The 16,461-nt window shown below is 53.7% G+C and overlaps 3 protein-coding genes across 6 annotated transcripts in view; 1 reads left to right on the forward strand and 2 right to left on the reverse strand.

Moving 5' to 3' along the window:
* Window positions 1-11,367, reverse strand: part of SRCAP (Snf2 related CREBBP activator protein) — a 44,533-nt gene extending 33,166 nt beyond the window's left edge. For 2 of the 3 annotated variants that reach the window (XR_010917139.1, XM_067532950.1), the window contains exons 1-8: window positions 6,631-6,812; window positions 4,832-5,071; window positions 4,189-4,374; window positions 2,029-2,169; window positions 1,274-1,508; window positions 704-948; window positions 293-383; window positions 70-159 (exon numbers count right to left, since the gene is read on the reverse strand). Coding sequence is in view for 2 of the 3 variants with exons in the window: in XM_067532950.1 (XP_067389051.1) it covers window positions 70-159; window positions 293-383; window positions 704-948; window positions 1,274-1,508; window positions 2,029-2,169; window positions 4,189-4,374; window positions 4,832-5,071; window positions 6,631-6,675 (1,273 nt within the window). In the remaining variant the exon portion in view is untranslated. Of the gene's footprint in view, window positions 1-69; window positions 160-292; window positions 384-703; window positions 949-1,273; window positions 1,509-2,028; window positions 2,170-4,188; window positions 4,375-4,831; window positions 5,072-6,630; window positions 6,864-8,113; window positions 8,188-11,192 lie in introns of those variants that run through there. The other variant, XM_067532949.1, reaches the window with a different exon arrangement.
* Window positions 1-16,461, forward strand: part of LOC137143264 (zinc finger protein 436-like) — a 604,313-nt gene that overhangs the window by 452,050 nt on the left and 135,802 nt on the right. The window lies entirely within an intron of this gene.
* Window positions 14,569-16,461, reverse strand: part of FBRS (fibrosin) — a 29,631-nt gene continuing 27,738 nt past the window's right edge. For both annotated transcript variants that reach the window (XM_067532961.1, XM_067532959.1), the window contains one exon: window positions 14,569-16,296. In XM_067532961.1, the coding sequence (XP_067389062.1) occupies window positions 15,633-16,296 (664 nt within the window). In that variant the 3' untranslated portion in view covers window positions 14,569-15,632. The remainder of the gene's footprint in view (window positions 16,297-16,461) is intronic.

Here is a 16,461-nt window from a genome sequence, read left to right on the forward strand (position 1 = left end):
GAGCTAGGAGGACAGTTAGGCTCTTCCCAGCCCAGTCCCAGACATGTTCTCGTCCCACTTCCTCCGTACCTTCCCGGGCCAAGTCATCCAGTTCCTTCCTGTGATCCAGGTCCCCTTCCAGCTTCTCTTCAGCATCGATCGTTTCCTCTTCATCCTCAGCTGTGGAGAGAAGGGGCATGTGGTTGGGAGAAGGCCCTGTAAATCCATCACCCCCATCAACTACCACTGGCAACCAGGTCCCTTCCATCCAGCCAGAGCCTATCTGCTCCAGCAGCCCCCTTGCCATACTCACCTTCTTCCTCATTGGCTGTGAACTCCTCATCCTCCTTGTTGGGCTTCCAGGGCCTTTTGTTCCTCTGGATGACGGACTTTGCTTTCTCTTGCTGCAGGCACAAAGGAAAGGGTTGGGAGGAGAGGCTGGGGCCAGGCCCTCCTACCCCAAAAGTAGGGCCCACCCCAAGCCTTCCTACTCTGGCTTAGCTAGGACATACAGACCAAACAGCTCAGGGGATCCATCTGCAGCTGCCTCTCCAGGTCAGTGGACTTCGAAGGGAGATGCTTGCTCTGAGCAAAGTGCTGCCTCAGTCAGGGGTGTCCTGGCTCCAGCCCCCCAGACCGCCACTGATTACCTACCCCTTAGCTTCCCCCAGGCCAGTCTGACCCACTCCCCAGTGATTTTTACAATCTTGGCAATTTTCTCTACCTCTTCCTCACTCTCCCTCGCCTCTTCTTCGTTGTCAGAGCTGGAGGCAGAGGGTGCGGTGCTGCATGAATTCTCCAAGATCTGGGGGGGCAGAGACTGCAGCAGCTCTTCCAGGGGCAGCTCGCTCTCCTGCTTCAGTAGCTCTATCTCACGCTGGTGCGTCTCCGAGTCGTTCCCTTCCTGCTGCTCCTCCACCTCAATCGTCTCCTCATCGTCCGACTCCTCATGAGGCTGGAAGTCCCCATCTGGGGGGAGGAGGAAGCAGGGGGTGAACCACACTCCTGGGGTGGCGGGGAACTCTTGGACTAAGGAGCCCTGGGAATGAGATCTGGGGCCTTTCCCCTCTAGTAGGCGCTGGCTCATCTGGCTCTGGGGAGGATGGGACTGGAGGCCTCAGTGAATGGGACATCGAACCTTTCCTCTCTAAAGGGTGCCAGCTCCAATCCACCCCCATGGCAGGGGAGACTGGCCAGCTCAGGGGAATGGGGCACAAGAACTTTAAGCTCTAGGGGAGAACTGGCTGGCTCAAGGTGAGCAGGGAATGGGACACGGGGTGTTTTGGTTCCCAACCTTCTTCATCAGTGAGGTGTGGAGGAGGCGGGGGGCTGGAGGCGGTGGAGCCAGCGTGTGAGGAGCTGATGTGGGAGGAGGAGCCAGTCTTGCTGGCAATGGGGAAGGTCTCGTTGAGGCTCTGGCTCAGCAGATCTGAGTACTTCTCCGTTTGGCCCACGATGAAGTCCAGCTGCAGGTCCAGGGCCTTCTTCCTCTTCTCCTCCAGGCGAGACTGCTGCTTGAACTGCACGACCTGACAGGGGAGGGCCGTAGAAGTGAAAGAGAAAGGTAAGAAGGAGATCTCAACAGGCAGCAAGTGTACTGTTAATCTGTCATACTCGCTTCTGAAGAACTTTCCTGATGTGGCCCAGCTGAGAGGCAAAAGGAAATCTCCCCTCTGATAGCTGAATCTTACAGCTTGATACAAGATGCTGTGTTAGTGAAACTCAGGCTGGAGCAGGAGAAAGACACAGACCCCAGGCTGGAGAGGCTCCACTGGGCCAAACTGGGGCAGTAGAAAGGCAGGGATGCCGGGCCTGAGCATGGGCAGTGGAGAGGCTGGGGCTGGAGATACCTCATGCCCAAGCTGAAACGATGGAGAGCAGGGGATGCTGGGACAGAGGAACCCAGCAGCCTATGCTAGAGCAGCTACGATTACCAGGCTAGAGAGGCTGGTATGTTGTGTGACAGTTCTTACAGGAGGAAGCCCTGGCCCAAAGCCAACCCGAGCACTCCCTCCAGTGCCGTGCTCCGAGGCTGCGAGGCCCACCCACCTTCTCCACATTGCTCCAGAACTGCTTGACCTCTTTGGCGATGGAAGAGGCGATGCGCCTCAGCTTGGCCTGCTCCTCCCTCTTAGCTCGCTCCTCCTTCTGCTTCTGTTCCTCGTGATGCCGGATCACCATCCGCACGACCTGGGGGAGGGGAGGAGGAGGGTGAGATGCATGCATGGGGAGAAGAGGGCGGAAGAGGGCTGCACCAACGCAGGGCCGACTGCATTGGGAATGGGGAGATCTCTCTAGCTAGAGCCACAGCCTAGGGGACATGTTGTCAACCAACAGCTGGGACACCAACCACAGTTTGAGAAGAAAAGTCAAGGAGGTTTCCATTCAGTACCTAGGACACACAGAGGAAGCCTAGATGGAGCACAGGAACATGGCTAGACAGACAGGCGCTTGGATAGATGGACAGACATCAGATGGCATGAATTTCAGAGCCCTTGGAAACACCATCTCTTAAACCAGCAGCTTTCCTCTCAGGGCAGAACTCCTAGAAAAGCTCCTGCAGAATGTGCCTAGCAGTCACAAAAAGCTGCTGAGGGCAGGACTTGATCACAGCATATAGGAGCCATCCAGTTACCCTGACACCAGGCATCCTGCAAACTCTCTGCCTTGCAACAGCAACCCTGTCCTGCTGCACAAATGCATTTCCACCCTTTTGGCGTGGCAGGATGGACAAAAATCTATGGTTATTTTAAAATCAGATTAGCGAATTTAAATACTGACAAATTAAATTTAAATTAATATTTAAATTTAAAATATTTTAAAATAAACCTATTTAAAGATAAATTTGAAATGACAAGAACCTATGTTAAGACTAACTTATTATAATCTACTGAGTCTATAAAATAATCAAAATTAAATACAAAAATTGGCAGCTCATATTTGCTGCCAAGTTTTAAAGAAAGTCAAAACACTGAACTGGTGGCAGTCACAGGCAAAGCACCTGGAACCAGAATTTATTGTGGTAAACCAACTTTTGATGGAAATAGCCTATTCGGCACCTGCAGAATATTTTCTTCATTTCAGTTTATCCAACAAATTCAGTTCAATGACTAATTAACCAGCTGGGTATAGAAAAAGCAGAAAAGCTTGTTTTCTTCTTCTAATCTATGAATAAAAACTAGGTATGGAAGCACAAGATGAGATCTACTAGTTCTAAAATTCTGAAGGACATGGTGTCCAAAACCATAGTTCAATGCACTATGCTTCCTTTGTTTAATAAATCAGTTGTCAATGCAAAACATATTTTGATAAACTTTCTGATAAACTTTTCTTATTTATCTAGCATTTTAAGACAGTTTTATTTAACGATTTAAAAACCATTAAAAATGCTGTTTTTGTGCATTTTAATTGAATTTCCATCCAAATAGAGCTTGACACAAATGTAAAAAACAAATCATCCAGTAAATAAGTAATGCAGCATTCACTGTTTTCTAAACTAACAAAAAATGTAAAAAATTAAGAATCTGAGTAAATAAATGTAAGTTAAATTATGTTCTTGCTTAAACGAAGGAGTAAGAAATGTATCCTGCCAGTTAACTAAAAACCCCCCACCAAATTTAGTGTAAAGATTATATTAGTTGTAAATCAACATGTTATAATGGTTACTAACTAATGAGAATCAACCTTTCTTTAGGAAAGTAACTAAAAAGCACAAATGCAGAACAAGAGTAAAATCAATTATTTTGTGAAATCTAGGCTACCTGCTTGCAGATTTAAATCATGATTAAAATCAGTGATTTAAATAGCTTTGATTTAAATCAAACACCCCTGTAGTGTTGCTTGACCTATGCTGGAATTCCCAAATTTGTCCCTCAATGACTCTTGTGATACTGATTTCCCAGAGGGCCAGTGGGTGCAGAATGCTGGCTGAGATCAATCCTTAATGAGGAAGGATCAAAGCCATAGGTTTGAGCCCCAGGAATGTGTAAAAGAGGACCCAGAGCATCCTGACAGCATGAGGACCCAGAACATTCTGACAGCACATGATATTTTTACAGGTCTACCTCAGATGCCCCCACATTTGGACCATTTACCCTCCCCTATGGCTCTTCGAGGCACAGCAATTTCCAAGACAATCCAAGCCCACCTTTGGGTTTTCAGGGACTTAATAAACCAGTCGGAGCTGTTCCAGGGAGGGGCAGAGCTCACCTTCCTGGCCACACCCCTCTTCCAGCGGCGCTCCTGGGCGAAGTCTGCTGAAAGCCACTGCATCTCCTCACAGAGGTAATCCCAGTGCACCTTGGGGCGAACTGGCTCCGGCACCTTGGAAAGCCTCTTCAAGGACCAGAAGCCCTCCTTCTTCATCTCCGCGATGCGGTTCTCGATCTCCGCCTCCTGGAACACAGCACCAAATCAGTGGGAATCCTAGCTCCCCACCCATCACAGGAGATTGGAAGATGGGGGGAGATCAGGGAGACCCACAGCATAATTAGTGCCTGTCAGCAACCGTTCTCTGGGCCAAGACCCATCCGACCCTAAATGAAGGGAGATGACCCACAGCAACACAAGAGTAAGGGGCCCAGAGGGGATCTGGGTCACATTACTCCTCCTCCCCAGCCATGGCACCCAGAGGGGACCTGGGTCATTATACCCCAACAACTGGGAAAGGGCTCCTTGAGGGGATCTGGGTCACCACTCTAGCCCAGCAAGGTCTCGAGGACATCTGGGTCATATGCCCTACTCCCTCCCTCCCCCATGGCATGAGCTCTTGAAAGCATCTGGGTCGTGGTCTTGGGAGCATGGAGGGCTGCAGCCCATGGGACCCTTCAGACACAGACAGTCAGCTCCTCACGTGCTTGGCCTGCTCAGCGATCTCAGCGTGCGTCTTGTCCCACATGCTGGCCGGGTCCGAGGCGTAAGCCCCTGGGGACGCCAGAGCTTTGCTCTGCAGCCTGGGCACATCAAAGCCCAGGTGACTATCCAGGGAGGAATCGTGAGTGAGGTGGGGCGGTGAGACACTGCCGCTGGAGGCGGGTGACCCCGAAGAGGCCGGTGACACAGGATTGCTCCCCGTCATTTTGTCTGATGCAATCTGGGGGAGAAAGAGGATGAGGTGACTGGGGCAGCAGCTGCCACAGCTTCACATGGAACCCTAACCAGCCCTTTCAGCCTAAGGACCATGAAGTGCTCTTATGCATATGTATGCACAAGAAAGGCTTGCCCAGTGCTGAGATGCACCTGTCTCTGGAGTGGGGTGGGGGGCTTTTTATACAGGGATTCTTCACCCAGTACCGAGGTGCAGGCAGCTCTAGATTGAGGCATGGGCTCTAATCAGCTGATCATAACAGTTTTGGACAGGAAGTGACCGAGAATCCCATATCCATCTGAAACTGCAGAAGGAATTCAGGAAGCAGAATGGAATTACATTTAAGATTTGCGCAGGACAGTGGGATTAACACTCTAACTCTTGAAAAAAAGGGCCAGGGCAGTTTTAATAGAAAGGGGGTTTGACTTAGTTTTCATCTCTTATTGCAGTGATACTCAGACCTCAGTGGTTCAGGAGCCAATTAGCCATCAACATTACCCAAAAGAGCCGCAATAGTGCAAATTCATGGTTTCATTTACTATAATGCTATATATTCATATTTAGTTTTTATATATATATTATTCTCACAGCAAAATGACTGACCAAGCATTATTTTATCAACTACAATTGGTTAATAACATAGTAAAAGCATCCCGATTGGCTAATAACTTAGATTGGTTAATAATTAAATCACATAGTGTTGTAATATCATGTACTGCAAAGAGCTGCAGGAGACACATTAAAGAGCCACTTGTGGGCTCTTGACTGCCTGATTATCACTGTCTTAATGAAAAAGGACTGGTCTACACTACAGGATTAGGTCGACGCAGGCTGCCTTGCGTCAGCCTAACTGTGGAAGTGTCTTCACTTAAATTTGGCTCCTGCCGACGTGTTTCTTTATGATGATTTAGTAACACCACACTCAGCGTAGAGTCACGGTCAATGTAAATAGGTTGACGCAGTGTCAACGTAGACATTGTGTTGCTTACACCAACTGTCACTGACTTTCAGGAGCCGTCCCACAATGACAATATAATCGATACAAGTGCTTCTGGTGAGGATGCGCGCCATTAACACAAGGAGCCAAGTGTGCAGAAACATAAGTGACTTAACTGCGGAGGTTGTACCCTGACATAAGTAAGATTGACATCATTTTGTAGCATAGACATGGCCATAGTGACCACCAGCACTGATTGCAAGGGAAGAGCACCCCCACGGAGTTTCCACACTGATCCCTACAGCACAACGGCCCCAAGCTCTGCACTGGGGTTGGCACTGACTCCGAGATGAGATCACACACTACCCTGCAGTACAGCTCCCCCAAGTGCTGGACTTAGGCACTGGCATCAGCACTGACTATGGGATGGGGGGCCCCCCTAATGAACCCCACCCTGCTCTTTGCAGCACAGCTCCCCCAGGCACCGCACTGGGGTCAGCACTGACTTGTGAGGGGAGAGCGCCCCCTACTGAACCCACAGCAGCATCCGAGTTTCTCCAGCTCCCCAACCCAGGCAGCAACTCAGCATGTCCCTGCTTAGCTCCAAGGCCAGGCTGGGAGCCCCTACCTCAGTGCGCAGTGCATGGTGCTGTCGGGGAGGATTGCTCTGCATTTTACTGCTCCCTTGCTCTTCGCCTCGCGCCCCGATAGCTTTGCTCGTGGCCGAAGTGCTGATGTCCTGCTCCAGTGCATGCTGGGAACCGGCCTCATTCTGGTCAAACAGCTGCTGGGACGAGCTGTCCAGCTCCTGGGTCCCCTGGCAGCCCAGCCTGCGCTCGGGGCCGCCTGTTTCTGAATCCCCTGGCAAGAGATGGGGAAGTAGCCATCACACATGATTCACGCTACTGACTGGGTGATCTGAGGGGACTCTTCTGCTACCGAAGGCTGCTGCCCATACTCAAAAGGCAATACATCTCCTCTGGATAGACTTGCTTTTCAGAAACAGAACTAGATGGGAGTATGTCTAATGGTTAGAGCAGGAGGCTGGGAGTTAGGAATCCTGATTCTACCCTGGCTTTGGGAGAGTAGGGGGGTGTAGTGGGTTAGAGCGGAAGGGAACAGACCCAGGACTCCTGGGTTCTGTTTTGTGCTCTAGGGTAGACACTTATCTTTAATAAAAAAATAATCTGAAGTTTATAATGAGGAAAAATTCCCTCCAGGACTACACTGCCCTTCTGGTTGGCCTTTTGCTGCCAGTTCTGCCTGCCAATCAACTACCAAGAATGGGGAACTAAGCTCAGGATACACAACACTTTAATTTGAATTGTTGTTCATATTTTAACAGCTGCTGAAGTTGGTATAGGAAGTAATGCCTGATCCAAGTTAAAAAAATCTGCACTGATTTACATTACACCAATCAACATGCGCTGTGGCTGCTCTACATTACAGACAGTCTACTGGCGTAAGTTGGAGGACTTGATCAGTAAGTTTCTGAGTTCAGTAACACTAGTGTAAGTGCAATTTCAATGTGTCTAGGACTGAGACTTGCAGCTGAAATTAATTTATTTAGCAAGTATACTCATATGCTATACTATTTATATTATTAGTATGGTAGCATCTAGATGCATGAGTCGCAAATTAGGATTCCACTGCACTTGGCGCTATACAACAGAACAAGACGACAATCCCATGGTGTTCAAGATGTTTTTGTTTCCTGCTAGGAGCAAACTTTAAGTTAACAACAATATTTTTCAATTAGTTGGAAATACAACATGTTCTTTGCCAGGATTCCCCCAAGAATGGCTGCTTCCCAGTTTGACACAGGGAAACCAAGGGGTTTAACTAACCTCTGCCCATCTGATCACTCAGCGTTTTTCATCAATGATCTGTGTTTTTCCATCACCTTTTAATTTGGGACCCACAAAAGGGTTTCTTACAAGAGAAAGGATTCACTTGCCTGCTGCTGAAATGCACATGCCTGTGAGGTGGAATGTGACACAGCTCTGGAGAGCATCCAAAGCTTCCTGCAGCAAAGGGGAATGTTACACTGTTGCTTTCTTCCAGGGGATGGGCCAAGCCCTGAGCCACCAGTGATCATGTCCCAGCCATACCTGTATGAGCTGAGAACTCCTCCTCCTCGTCAGATTCCACTTCCAGGGTTTCTCTTTCCCGGGGAAGACTGCTCCTGCAACAAGATGGGACAAGATGTGGGCATGGGTCCAGACTTCCCTCTCACTTCACACTGATACCCCTTCCTTTCTAAGAGATAAGTCCATCCCAGCCCTTCCCTTGGGGAGGGCATTCCACAAGCATTCAGACCCCTCCCTTTTCCCTGCACCTTGGTCCTCCATAGCATTCACAAACCAGTCCTTGGGTCTAGCTAAACCTGTCTCTCCGAGCCTAAAACGCAGTTAGCAGAGGATGGATCCATCTGCAGGATATGACGGAGAGTTTTCTCTGAGCACCAGCTATCAAATCCCTGCCTATGGGGAGAGGCAGAGACCTGTTCAAGGTGCTCGGGAGAGGCAGAGATGGGGACAACAAGCCTGTCCAAGTGCAGAGCCTGGGAGATGGCTGGCCACCAACAGCAATGCTGGGACGTCGTCAAGCCAGATATAACTCATCTCTACTAAGCTTGCTGGCTTGACTCATCTGCAACGGATGGTGTCCCAGAGGGACACGGTTGAGTTGGGAGCACAGACCCCTGCATTCTCTCCTCTGATCCACTTCCCCATCCACCACCTTGCTCCATGCTGTTACCGCATCCTATTCCCATATTTGCCCTTCCCAGCCCCTCACCCCTTTCTAACCTCCCACCCCCTGATCTATTGACTCCCTAGAATCCCTGTTACACCCAATCTTGGCCCACTCTGTGACCCCTTCCTGACCAGCCCTTGTCACCCTATCCCATTGTCATTACCTGCTAAGCCCTGGCCCCCCATCCCACTGACTTCAATCCTGCTCACCACATTACTGCACCCTTACATCCAACCTGTGTGTCCTCCCCTCCCCAATCCTATTATATTACACCTTCCTGTTCCCTGGTCCCATGTGCCCAGTACTCCTTGTTACCCCATCACCCCATGTCCTGTCCCACCCCTGCCAATCCCATAACCCCATTTCCCCACCCCATCAGGCCAGTCACCCTGTGTCCCACCACCGCCAGTTCAGTCGTTCCCTGATCCTGTTGTGCCCACCCTGGCCCCACAAGTCCTGTCTTTGCTAACTCAGGCACCCTCTGACCCCACGCTGTGATGCTGTGCCCTGGAACCCCCCGATCGTGTCCTGACAACCCAGACAGCCCACGCCCAACCACCTGCAACCCTGTTACCCCCTGGCCCCGTACAGCCACCCTCCTTGCCCTGTATCCTTTCATTGCCAACCTCCACCCCATGGATTCTGTCACCCCAGGTCTCTCCCCTGCCACCCCGTGACCCTGTCCTGCCAGGCCCTGCACACCATGCCCTGCCACCACCAACTCTGCCAGGGCCTGACCCTGTCCCACTATCTCCCTCATCCTGTGCCCTCCCAATGCCAAACCTGCCAGTCCTGACACCCTGAGCCCCACTGTCCCTGTCACTCCCAATATACGACCCCGTCCCTCCAGCCCCATCACCTCATGTCCTGCCATCCCTGCCACCCGATGGCCCCATTCCACTGCCCCTTCCAACTCCAGCACCTCTGGATATTGTCCCGACAACTCAGCCACCCTGTTTCCAGCCACTCTGTTTCCCATCACCTTCAACCCACTAAATCCTAGATCCTGGCCTACCAGCCCTGTTATCCTATTTCCCACCATCTCAGATGTCTCTGTCTTCTGACCCCGTCCCACTTTTGCCTCCAGCCCCCCTGACTCCTGAACCCATCCTGCCAAGCCTGTCACACCAGGGTTTTGTCCCACCACCCGAGGTCCTGCCACTGCTAAACCCTGGTCCTGTCCTGCCAACCCTACCAATTCCGTATTCCTGTAACCTGTGTCCTTCAAATCCGGCATCATTATCAAGTCCAACAACCCACCCATCTGCTGATCCCATCCTGTCACTGCATATCCCTCTTCCTCCAACCCCAGTAGCCTCTGACCCCATCCAGCCAACCCTGATCCTCTGGGTCTCTGTATCATTAAAGCTGCCAAACCCGTCATCCTATATCCCTTGTATCCTGCCAACCTCGTTACCTCACAACTCCGTCTCACCGAGCCTGTCACCCCAAGGCCCACCATCTCCCTCTTCCCAATACCCCATGCTGCTGACCCTCTCTTGTTAACCACTTCTGTCTTGCTTGGAACCTGTCCTGCCTTCGTTGTTACTATCAGTCCAGATACCCTTTGTCCCACCAACCCCAGACCCAAACTGACAAACTCACATTTCCCCTGATCCTGCCCCAGCAGCCCTGGCATGGTCTGGTGCCCCAACTCTGGCACCCCCTGATCCTCCCCCACCAGCCTTGATGCTCCCTGCTCTTGCCCTACCAACTCTGGTGCCCATTGCCCCACCAACCCCATAACCGCCTGTTGTGCCAACACCAATGTCCCCTGTCCCACTAAACTTGTGGCTGTCTGCTGTGCCAACTCCTGATCCTGCCCCATCAGCCCCACAACCGCCTGTTGCACAAACTCTGATGCCCCCTGACCTTGCTCAGACATCCCCAGATCTACTCCCCCCACAGACAGAACCACTAGCTGTGCTGCACCTGACTCCATAGCTAATATCTGACCTGCTGTAACCCGACCCCTCTTAGCCTTTGACCTCTAACCCCTGCCCTCCCTCAGCCCCTAACCCTTTTCTCCCTTGATCCCCAGAGCTTAACCCAGCACCCCTTGAACCCCACGCCCATCCCAGCATCCCTTGCCCTTTGACCCTTTAACCTGACCCCTACAGCTCATGCCAACATCTTTTGCCCTGACCCCCCCCAACACCCTTTAACCCCTATACACCCTAACCCAACCCTTTTGCCCTTTGACCCCACCCCCCACCCCGTTGTCCCACTCTCCCCAGAGCGAGGGTGCTACTGCCCTCTAGGGAGGGCGGCGGTTGGTGCCGCTCGGGGAGGTTGCGCGGCCGTTGGCGGCGCGCGCGCGCGTGCGCTCGCCCCCTCCTCCTCGGCCCCCCTCCCTCCCCAAGCGCGTCTCGCGCCCCATGGGTAGGGGCGGGGAGGGGGGGACGCGGAGCCCCGGCCGAGCCGCCATCTTACCTGGGTGGGAGGGGGGAGGAGGGAGGGAGGGAGGCGCCTCCTGCTCCGCCTCCTCCTGCCGCCGCCTCAGCCCCAGCGCCGCCGCCGGGCAAAATCCGCCGCCATCCGCGGCCCCCCAGCCGCAGCCGCCCCGCCTTCTCCGCGCGCGGACCCCGCCGGCCCCGATCAGCCCCGCGCCGTCCCCTCCCCCCCGAATGCTGACCCCAAACCAGGCCCCGCCGAGCCGAGCCGAGCCGCCGCGGCAAAATGGCGGACGCCACTACCTCCACCGCCAGGGTCCAGCCCCCCCCCCCCCGCGCCGCCCGCCTCGCCTCGCCGCCCGCCAACTCTCGCGAGAGGTGACAGGGAAACACTCAGAGCCGTGAAGGACGACGGGAAGTGGAGTTCGATTCTGAGCAAGGCAATGGGGATAGGCGACAGAGCCGGACAAACGCCGGCGCCGCGAAGTCTCGCGAGAGGGAAGCAAGGGAGGGTCGGGAAGGCGCGGAGTCCCGACTCCCAGCGAAGGGAGGGGGAAGAGCGCGCTGAGCTCAGGGAATCGTGGGAAATGGAGTTCAGCCTGGGGATAGGGCGCAGGGCGTGACGGGAAATGTAGTTCCATGCTGGGAAGTGTAGGGAAATGTTCCATAGAGCCGGGGTACAAGGGGATGCTGAGAACTGTAGTTCCATGGGCCGGGTGGGTAGAAAGACGAACGCAGAGGAGGATGCAGGGAAATGTAGAGCTGGGGAGCAGAAGAAGCTGCTGGGAAATGTAGTCAGGGAAGAGGAGGCTGTTGGGAAGTGTAGTTCCAGGAGCAGAGGAGGACACTGGGAAATGTAGTTCCATGGAAGGCTGACAAGGACTTTTCACTTGAATTTTTTAGGCGATATTTCCCTTGAAACCTTCAGTGAGAAACACGATGTCTGGGGAAATTAAACAAAATCTTGTGATAATTTTTCTGTGCAAAATTTTCCGACATGCCTTTTTCACTGGTGCTAGTGTGCAGATGTGACTGGTACCTGATCCCAGAGGGACACATGGATGGGCCTTGTTGAGAGAGAAAGCGAAGGCCTGCTCTCTCTCTCTCTTTCTCTAAACTCTTGGGGCCAAGAATTAGCCCCCATTAGGTGATCTAGTCTTAGCCCTACAGGGCTAGGAACCTCCCCCAATGCTTCCATCATCCTGCCTCATACCTCCCTGGCTGAACTAGACCAGAGTGGAGAAAAAGACGTCTTTATTTGAACACTCCACTCAAGGGAGAATCCACTTTGTTTCTACATAAGCAATTCCAGTAGCTAATAAACAGTTGGAGGGCTGATTAGAATACGGGGGGGTGTAGGTTTTACTGTATGGAGATGATGGGTGTGTGTATAAGGATGGATGGAAAGATATGCATATGGAGGAATGGATAGATATAGATGAGTGTGTATGGGGTGGGATGGGACTAGAAGTCAGTGTATGTGGATAGATGGATTGGGTGTATGCAGAAGTAAGGACAGATTAGAGGTAGAGGGGGTGGATGGAGAGGTGTATATGTGGAGGGAGGCAGGGATAGGTGGGTGTGGATGAGGATACATGGATGGGTGGATGTGGAGGGATGGATAGCTATAGATGGATGTGCCTGGGAAAGGAGGCATGGATACAGGTTGGTGTGGATGGAGATGCATAGGTGGATAGAAAAAAGGGTGTGCATGAGCATAGGTGGAAGGAGGGACAGATGAGAGGTGTGCTCTTCTTCGCCTTAGTCCTGGGATTTGGGCTATTTTCTGTTCCCCTTTGAAAAGGATTTTGAAGTATGAATGATGACACCCCTTCCACTGCCGTATTGCTCTTGGCTCCATCAATCGGGGGAAATGGGTCAGCGTGTCTCCTACCCCTTACCATGGTTCTGTTGGCCAGAACGTCCCCTGCACTGCGAAAGATAATTATTTGTTCTCAGGATTGCTGTAGTACCAACAAATAGTGCAGGCCGATTCTAAACTCTTGGGGCCAGGAATTAGCTTCTTGCCTAGGGCTGTACAGCACCCCATTCTGATTGCAGTAGATAATTATTAGTAATCATCTGTAACGTGGAGCATTTTTCCCCCATTTGCTGAACCCTTGAGGCTTTCAGCTGCCCGGTCTAATCTTGCTACTTCCCTACCAGAGCCAAAGATAGAACCTCAGAGTCCTGGCTCCCTGCCCCCACTCTAATCCATTGAACCCCACTCCCAAAGCTGGGAATAGAACCCAGGTGTCCTGACTCCCAGCCCTCCCCCAACCCTATTTCATGCCTTCTGTACACAGAATCTCACCTAAATGTGATTGCCTCTGGGTTGCAGCACCATGCCCAACCTGGAGAAAGCCCAGGATCAGGGCTGTGTCAGCAGAAGGTGGCTGTGGGGAGGAGCCCCTCATTTTAGAATTACCCAGATCCCTCTGCTGCCAACACTTACCTAGCAATAAAGCACCTCCTGCTGGCCTGGTAAGTGCTGCAGGCTTCCACCACTACTTCTGTACTGTAGCAGGTTCTTGGCGAGAGAGAGAGATCACGCACGTGCCAGACTCCCGTGATGCACTATCACAGGCCCTGCCAAAATGCAACCACCACTGGGGGGGAAGCATAGAGAAAATCTAGGGGCAGGGATCTTACCTGCAAAGGGTGGGATGGGGAAGCATGGAGCTTCTGCCTCTTCTAGTTTTGTGCCAGTGGAACAGGAGGGATGGGGAGTGTGGTTTTGGGTGGACAATGTGCTGGAAGCCTCACAGAGCTGGGGTAGGGAGAATCTCTCCAGCTGTACAGCAGGGATTAGGGCCGCTGCCGCACCAGGTGCCATGCAGACCCCTCCCTGACCAGGATCAGGACTGCTGTTGCACCAGGGGCTGCATGGACCCCTCCCCAACTGGGACCGAGGCTGCGTGGACCCCTCCTCAACTGGGATTGGGGCTGTATCGTGCTGGGGGCTGCACGGAATGGGATCGGGTTGCTGTTGCACCAGGCTCTGCCCAGACCCCTTCCCAAGATCAGGGCCCCCATTGTGCTGGATGCTGTACAGAGAGAGAATAAAAGTCCCTGCCCCACAGAGTTCACAATTTAAATTGACAAAGGAAAGGACGATTCCCCCCATTTTACAGATAAGGCCCAGAGAGATTCAAGGACTTGCCCAGGACTTCCTCCATTAGAGTCAGGAATGGAACCCAGGTGTCTTGGGTCAGTGCCTGAACCCCAGAATCAGCTCGCATATTGCCTCCCTCATTTCAATGCATCAGGGCACCAGCTGCCCACTCCTCCATGGAGACTCCCAGCCCAGGGCCTGAATATCTCATCACTAGCATGTTCAGATCCTGCCTATCACAGATTATAACCCTGACCCCTCCCCCCACGCAGGTAGAAGGAATCACAAAGAGGAATCCATCCAGAAGCACCAATTTAGGGTTTAATTAAACCAGTGGGGGAGAGGGAGGGAACCGGCAGTGTCCAATGCGGGGGGCAGGGGTCTCCAATACCCCTTGCCTGCAGCCATGTTAACCCTTTCCAATCAGGCCCAGCGGGGAGAGGGAGGGGAGCGTCACGACGTCGATACAGGAATAGAAAAAAGCGTGGTACATTAAAAATGAGGGGAGCGAGGGAAGGAGGGGGGGAGGGTCCTTTAAAATCACCACCTCAAACCTGGTATAAATGTACAAAACCCAGCTCACCTGGGGGAGCAGAGACATATTTACATGAGGCTAGGGTCCCCAGCTCCAATCCTGCCCCCACAGTCCACAAGGGAGCAAAGCAAGACACCCCCCCAATCCCCAGTTATGGGGAGATTTGGGGAACACTCCTCCAAAGCCCAGACTCCTGCCCTGAAACCCAACTAGCCTGGGGGAGATCCCCCTCTAACCCAGGCCCCTAACCCCCACCAGCCTGGGGGAGATCCCCCTCTAACCCAGGCCCCTAACCTCCACCAGCCCAGTAGAGAACACCCCGACATCTGGTCTTTACCACAAGTCCCCTCCACAGGGCAGCGTAAGGGCACCCCATGCCAGCCCTCCTTCACCTGGACTCAGCCAGGCCAGGGGGAGATGGGGAGGCACAGCCACACCCTGCACCCTAGAGTCCTGCCCCCACATACTTTCTGAGCTGGTGTGCACGTAACAGTGCATGTAGGGGGTGTTCCTCATGTCTCTCACCCATGATCCCAGCCAGTCCCAGAGATGAAGTGGGTAGGCTGCACCTGCTACCCCAGTGAGATCCTGTCTGGTTTGGTGGGGGGAGTGGATGCCATCACTGATGCCAGGTGGGAGGGATCCTGGCCGGCCTAGTGTAGGGAGGGGATGCCGCCCCTGATGCCAAGGTGGGTGGGGGAGGATGCTACCCCTAATGGCAGGGTGGGGAGGAGATACCACCCTAATGCCGGGGTGGGGGTCTTGGCCAGCCTTGGGGGAGGCCACCCCTGGCTGTCTCTGATGCCAGGGTGCGGAGCACGCGGACATCATTATCTGGAGTCCCGGTCCTTGTAGGCGGCAGTGAGCTCGCGGAGGTCCGGGGCACGGCGGGGGGAGCTGGGCCGGGCGCCGGGCACGGCAGGGATGAGGGGTGGAGGGGCGCCAAGCAACCCCTCTGGGGGTGGAGCCTTGGTCAGCAGCGCAGCATGGCGGGGGTAGGCCAGCAGCCCCGGGGGGGGTGGTGCCAGCCCATAGAGCCGGGCACGCTCGTAGTCCTCGGGCAGCTCACGCTCCAGATAGCGGGGCAGGCGGGGCAGGGCGTAGGGCTCCCGCCAGGCCTCCAGGGTGGCATACGGTGCGCCGGGGGCTGGCCCAGCCACCAGGTACGGGGAGCCCTGAGGCCGCTCGAAGACAGCCAGAGCCCCCAGCGGGTGGGAGACATGCAGAGCCCCAGGGAAGGGCCCGCCCGCCCGCAGCGCCCCCTCCAGGACACCCAGCTCTGGCTCCTCCTCCACCTTCACCTCCTTCTTGAGGGCGGGGTCAGGATAGGGTGAGCGTGAGGCCCTGCCCCCCACCGGACTGCCGTAGCGCTGCTCCCGGCCTGGCTCGCCATGCACTCGCAAGGGGCCGTCTTCCAGCCCCAGCGATGCGGGGTGTTTAGTTGGGGGGGGTGCTGGTGAGGCACGGGGGGGGTGCCTGGAGAAGAGAGTGTCCCTGGAATAGAGAGGTGGGAGTTAGTGCTATAAATGGGGCCGAGCCCCCCACAATCCATGGCTGGCCCGCCCCCTTTTTTCGTCTCTCTGATCAACCTCAGAGCCCCACACAATCCCAGGCTGGCGCATCAACCCTCCCCACACCTCTCCCAAATCAGTCTTCATT

Source organism: Emydura macquarii, unplaced genomic scaffold (genome assembly GCF_026122565.2).
Source record: "Emydura macquarii macquarii isolate MOO-44397 ecotype Brisbane River unplaced genomic scaffold, CSIRO-AGI_Emac_v2 contig_3305, whole genome shotgun sequence".
Taxonomy (NCBI): Eukaryota; Metazoa; Chordata; order Testudines; family Chelidae; genus Emydura; species Emydura macquarii.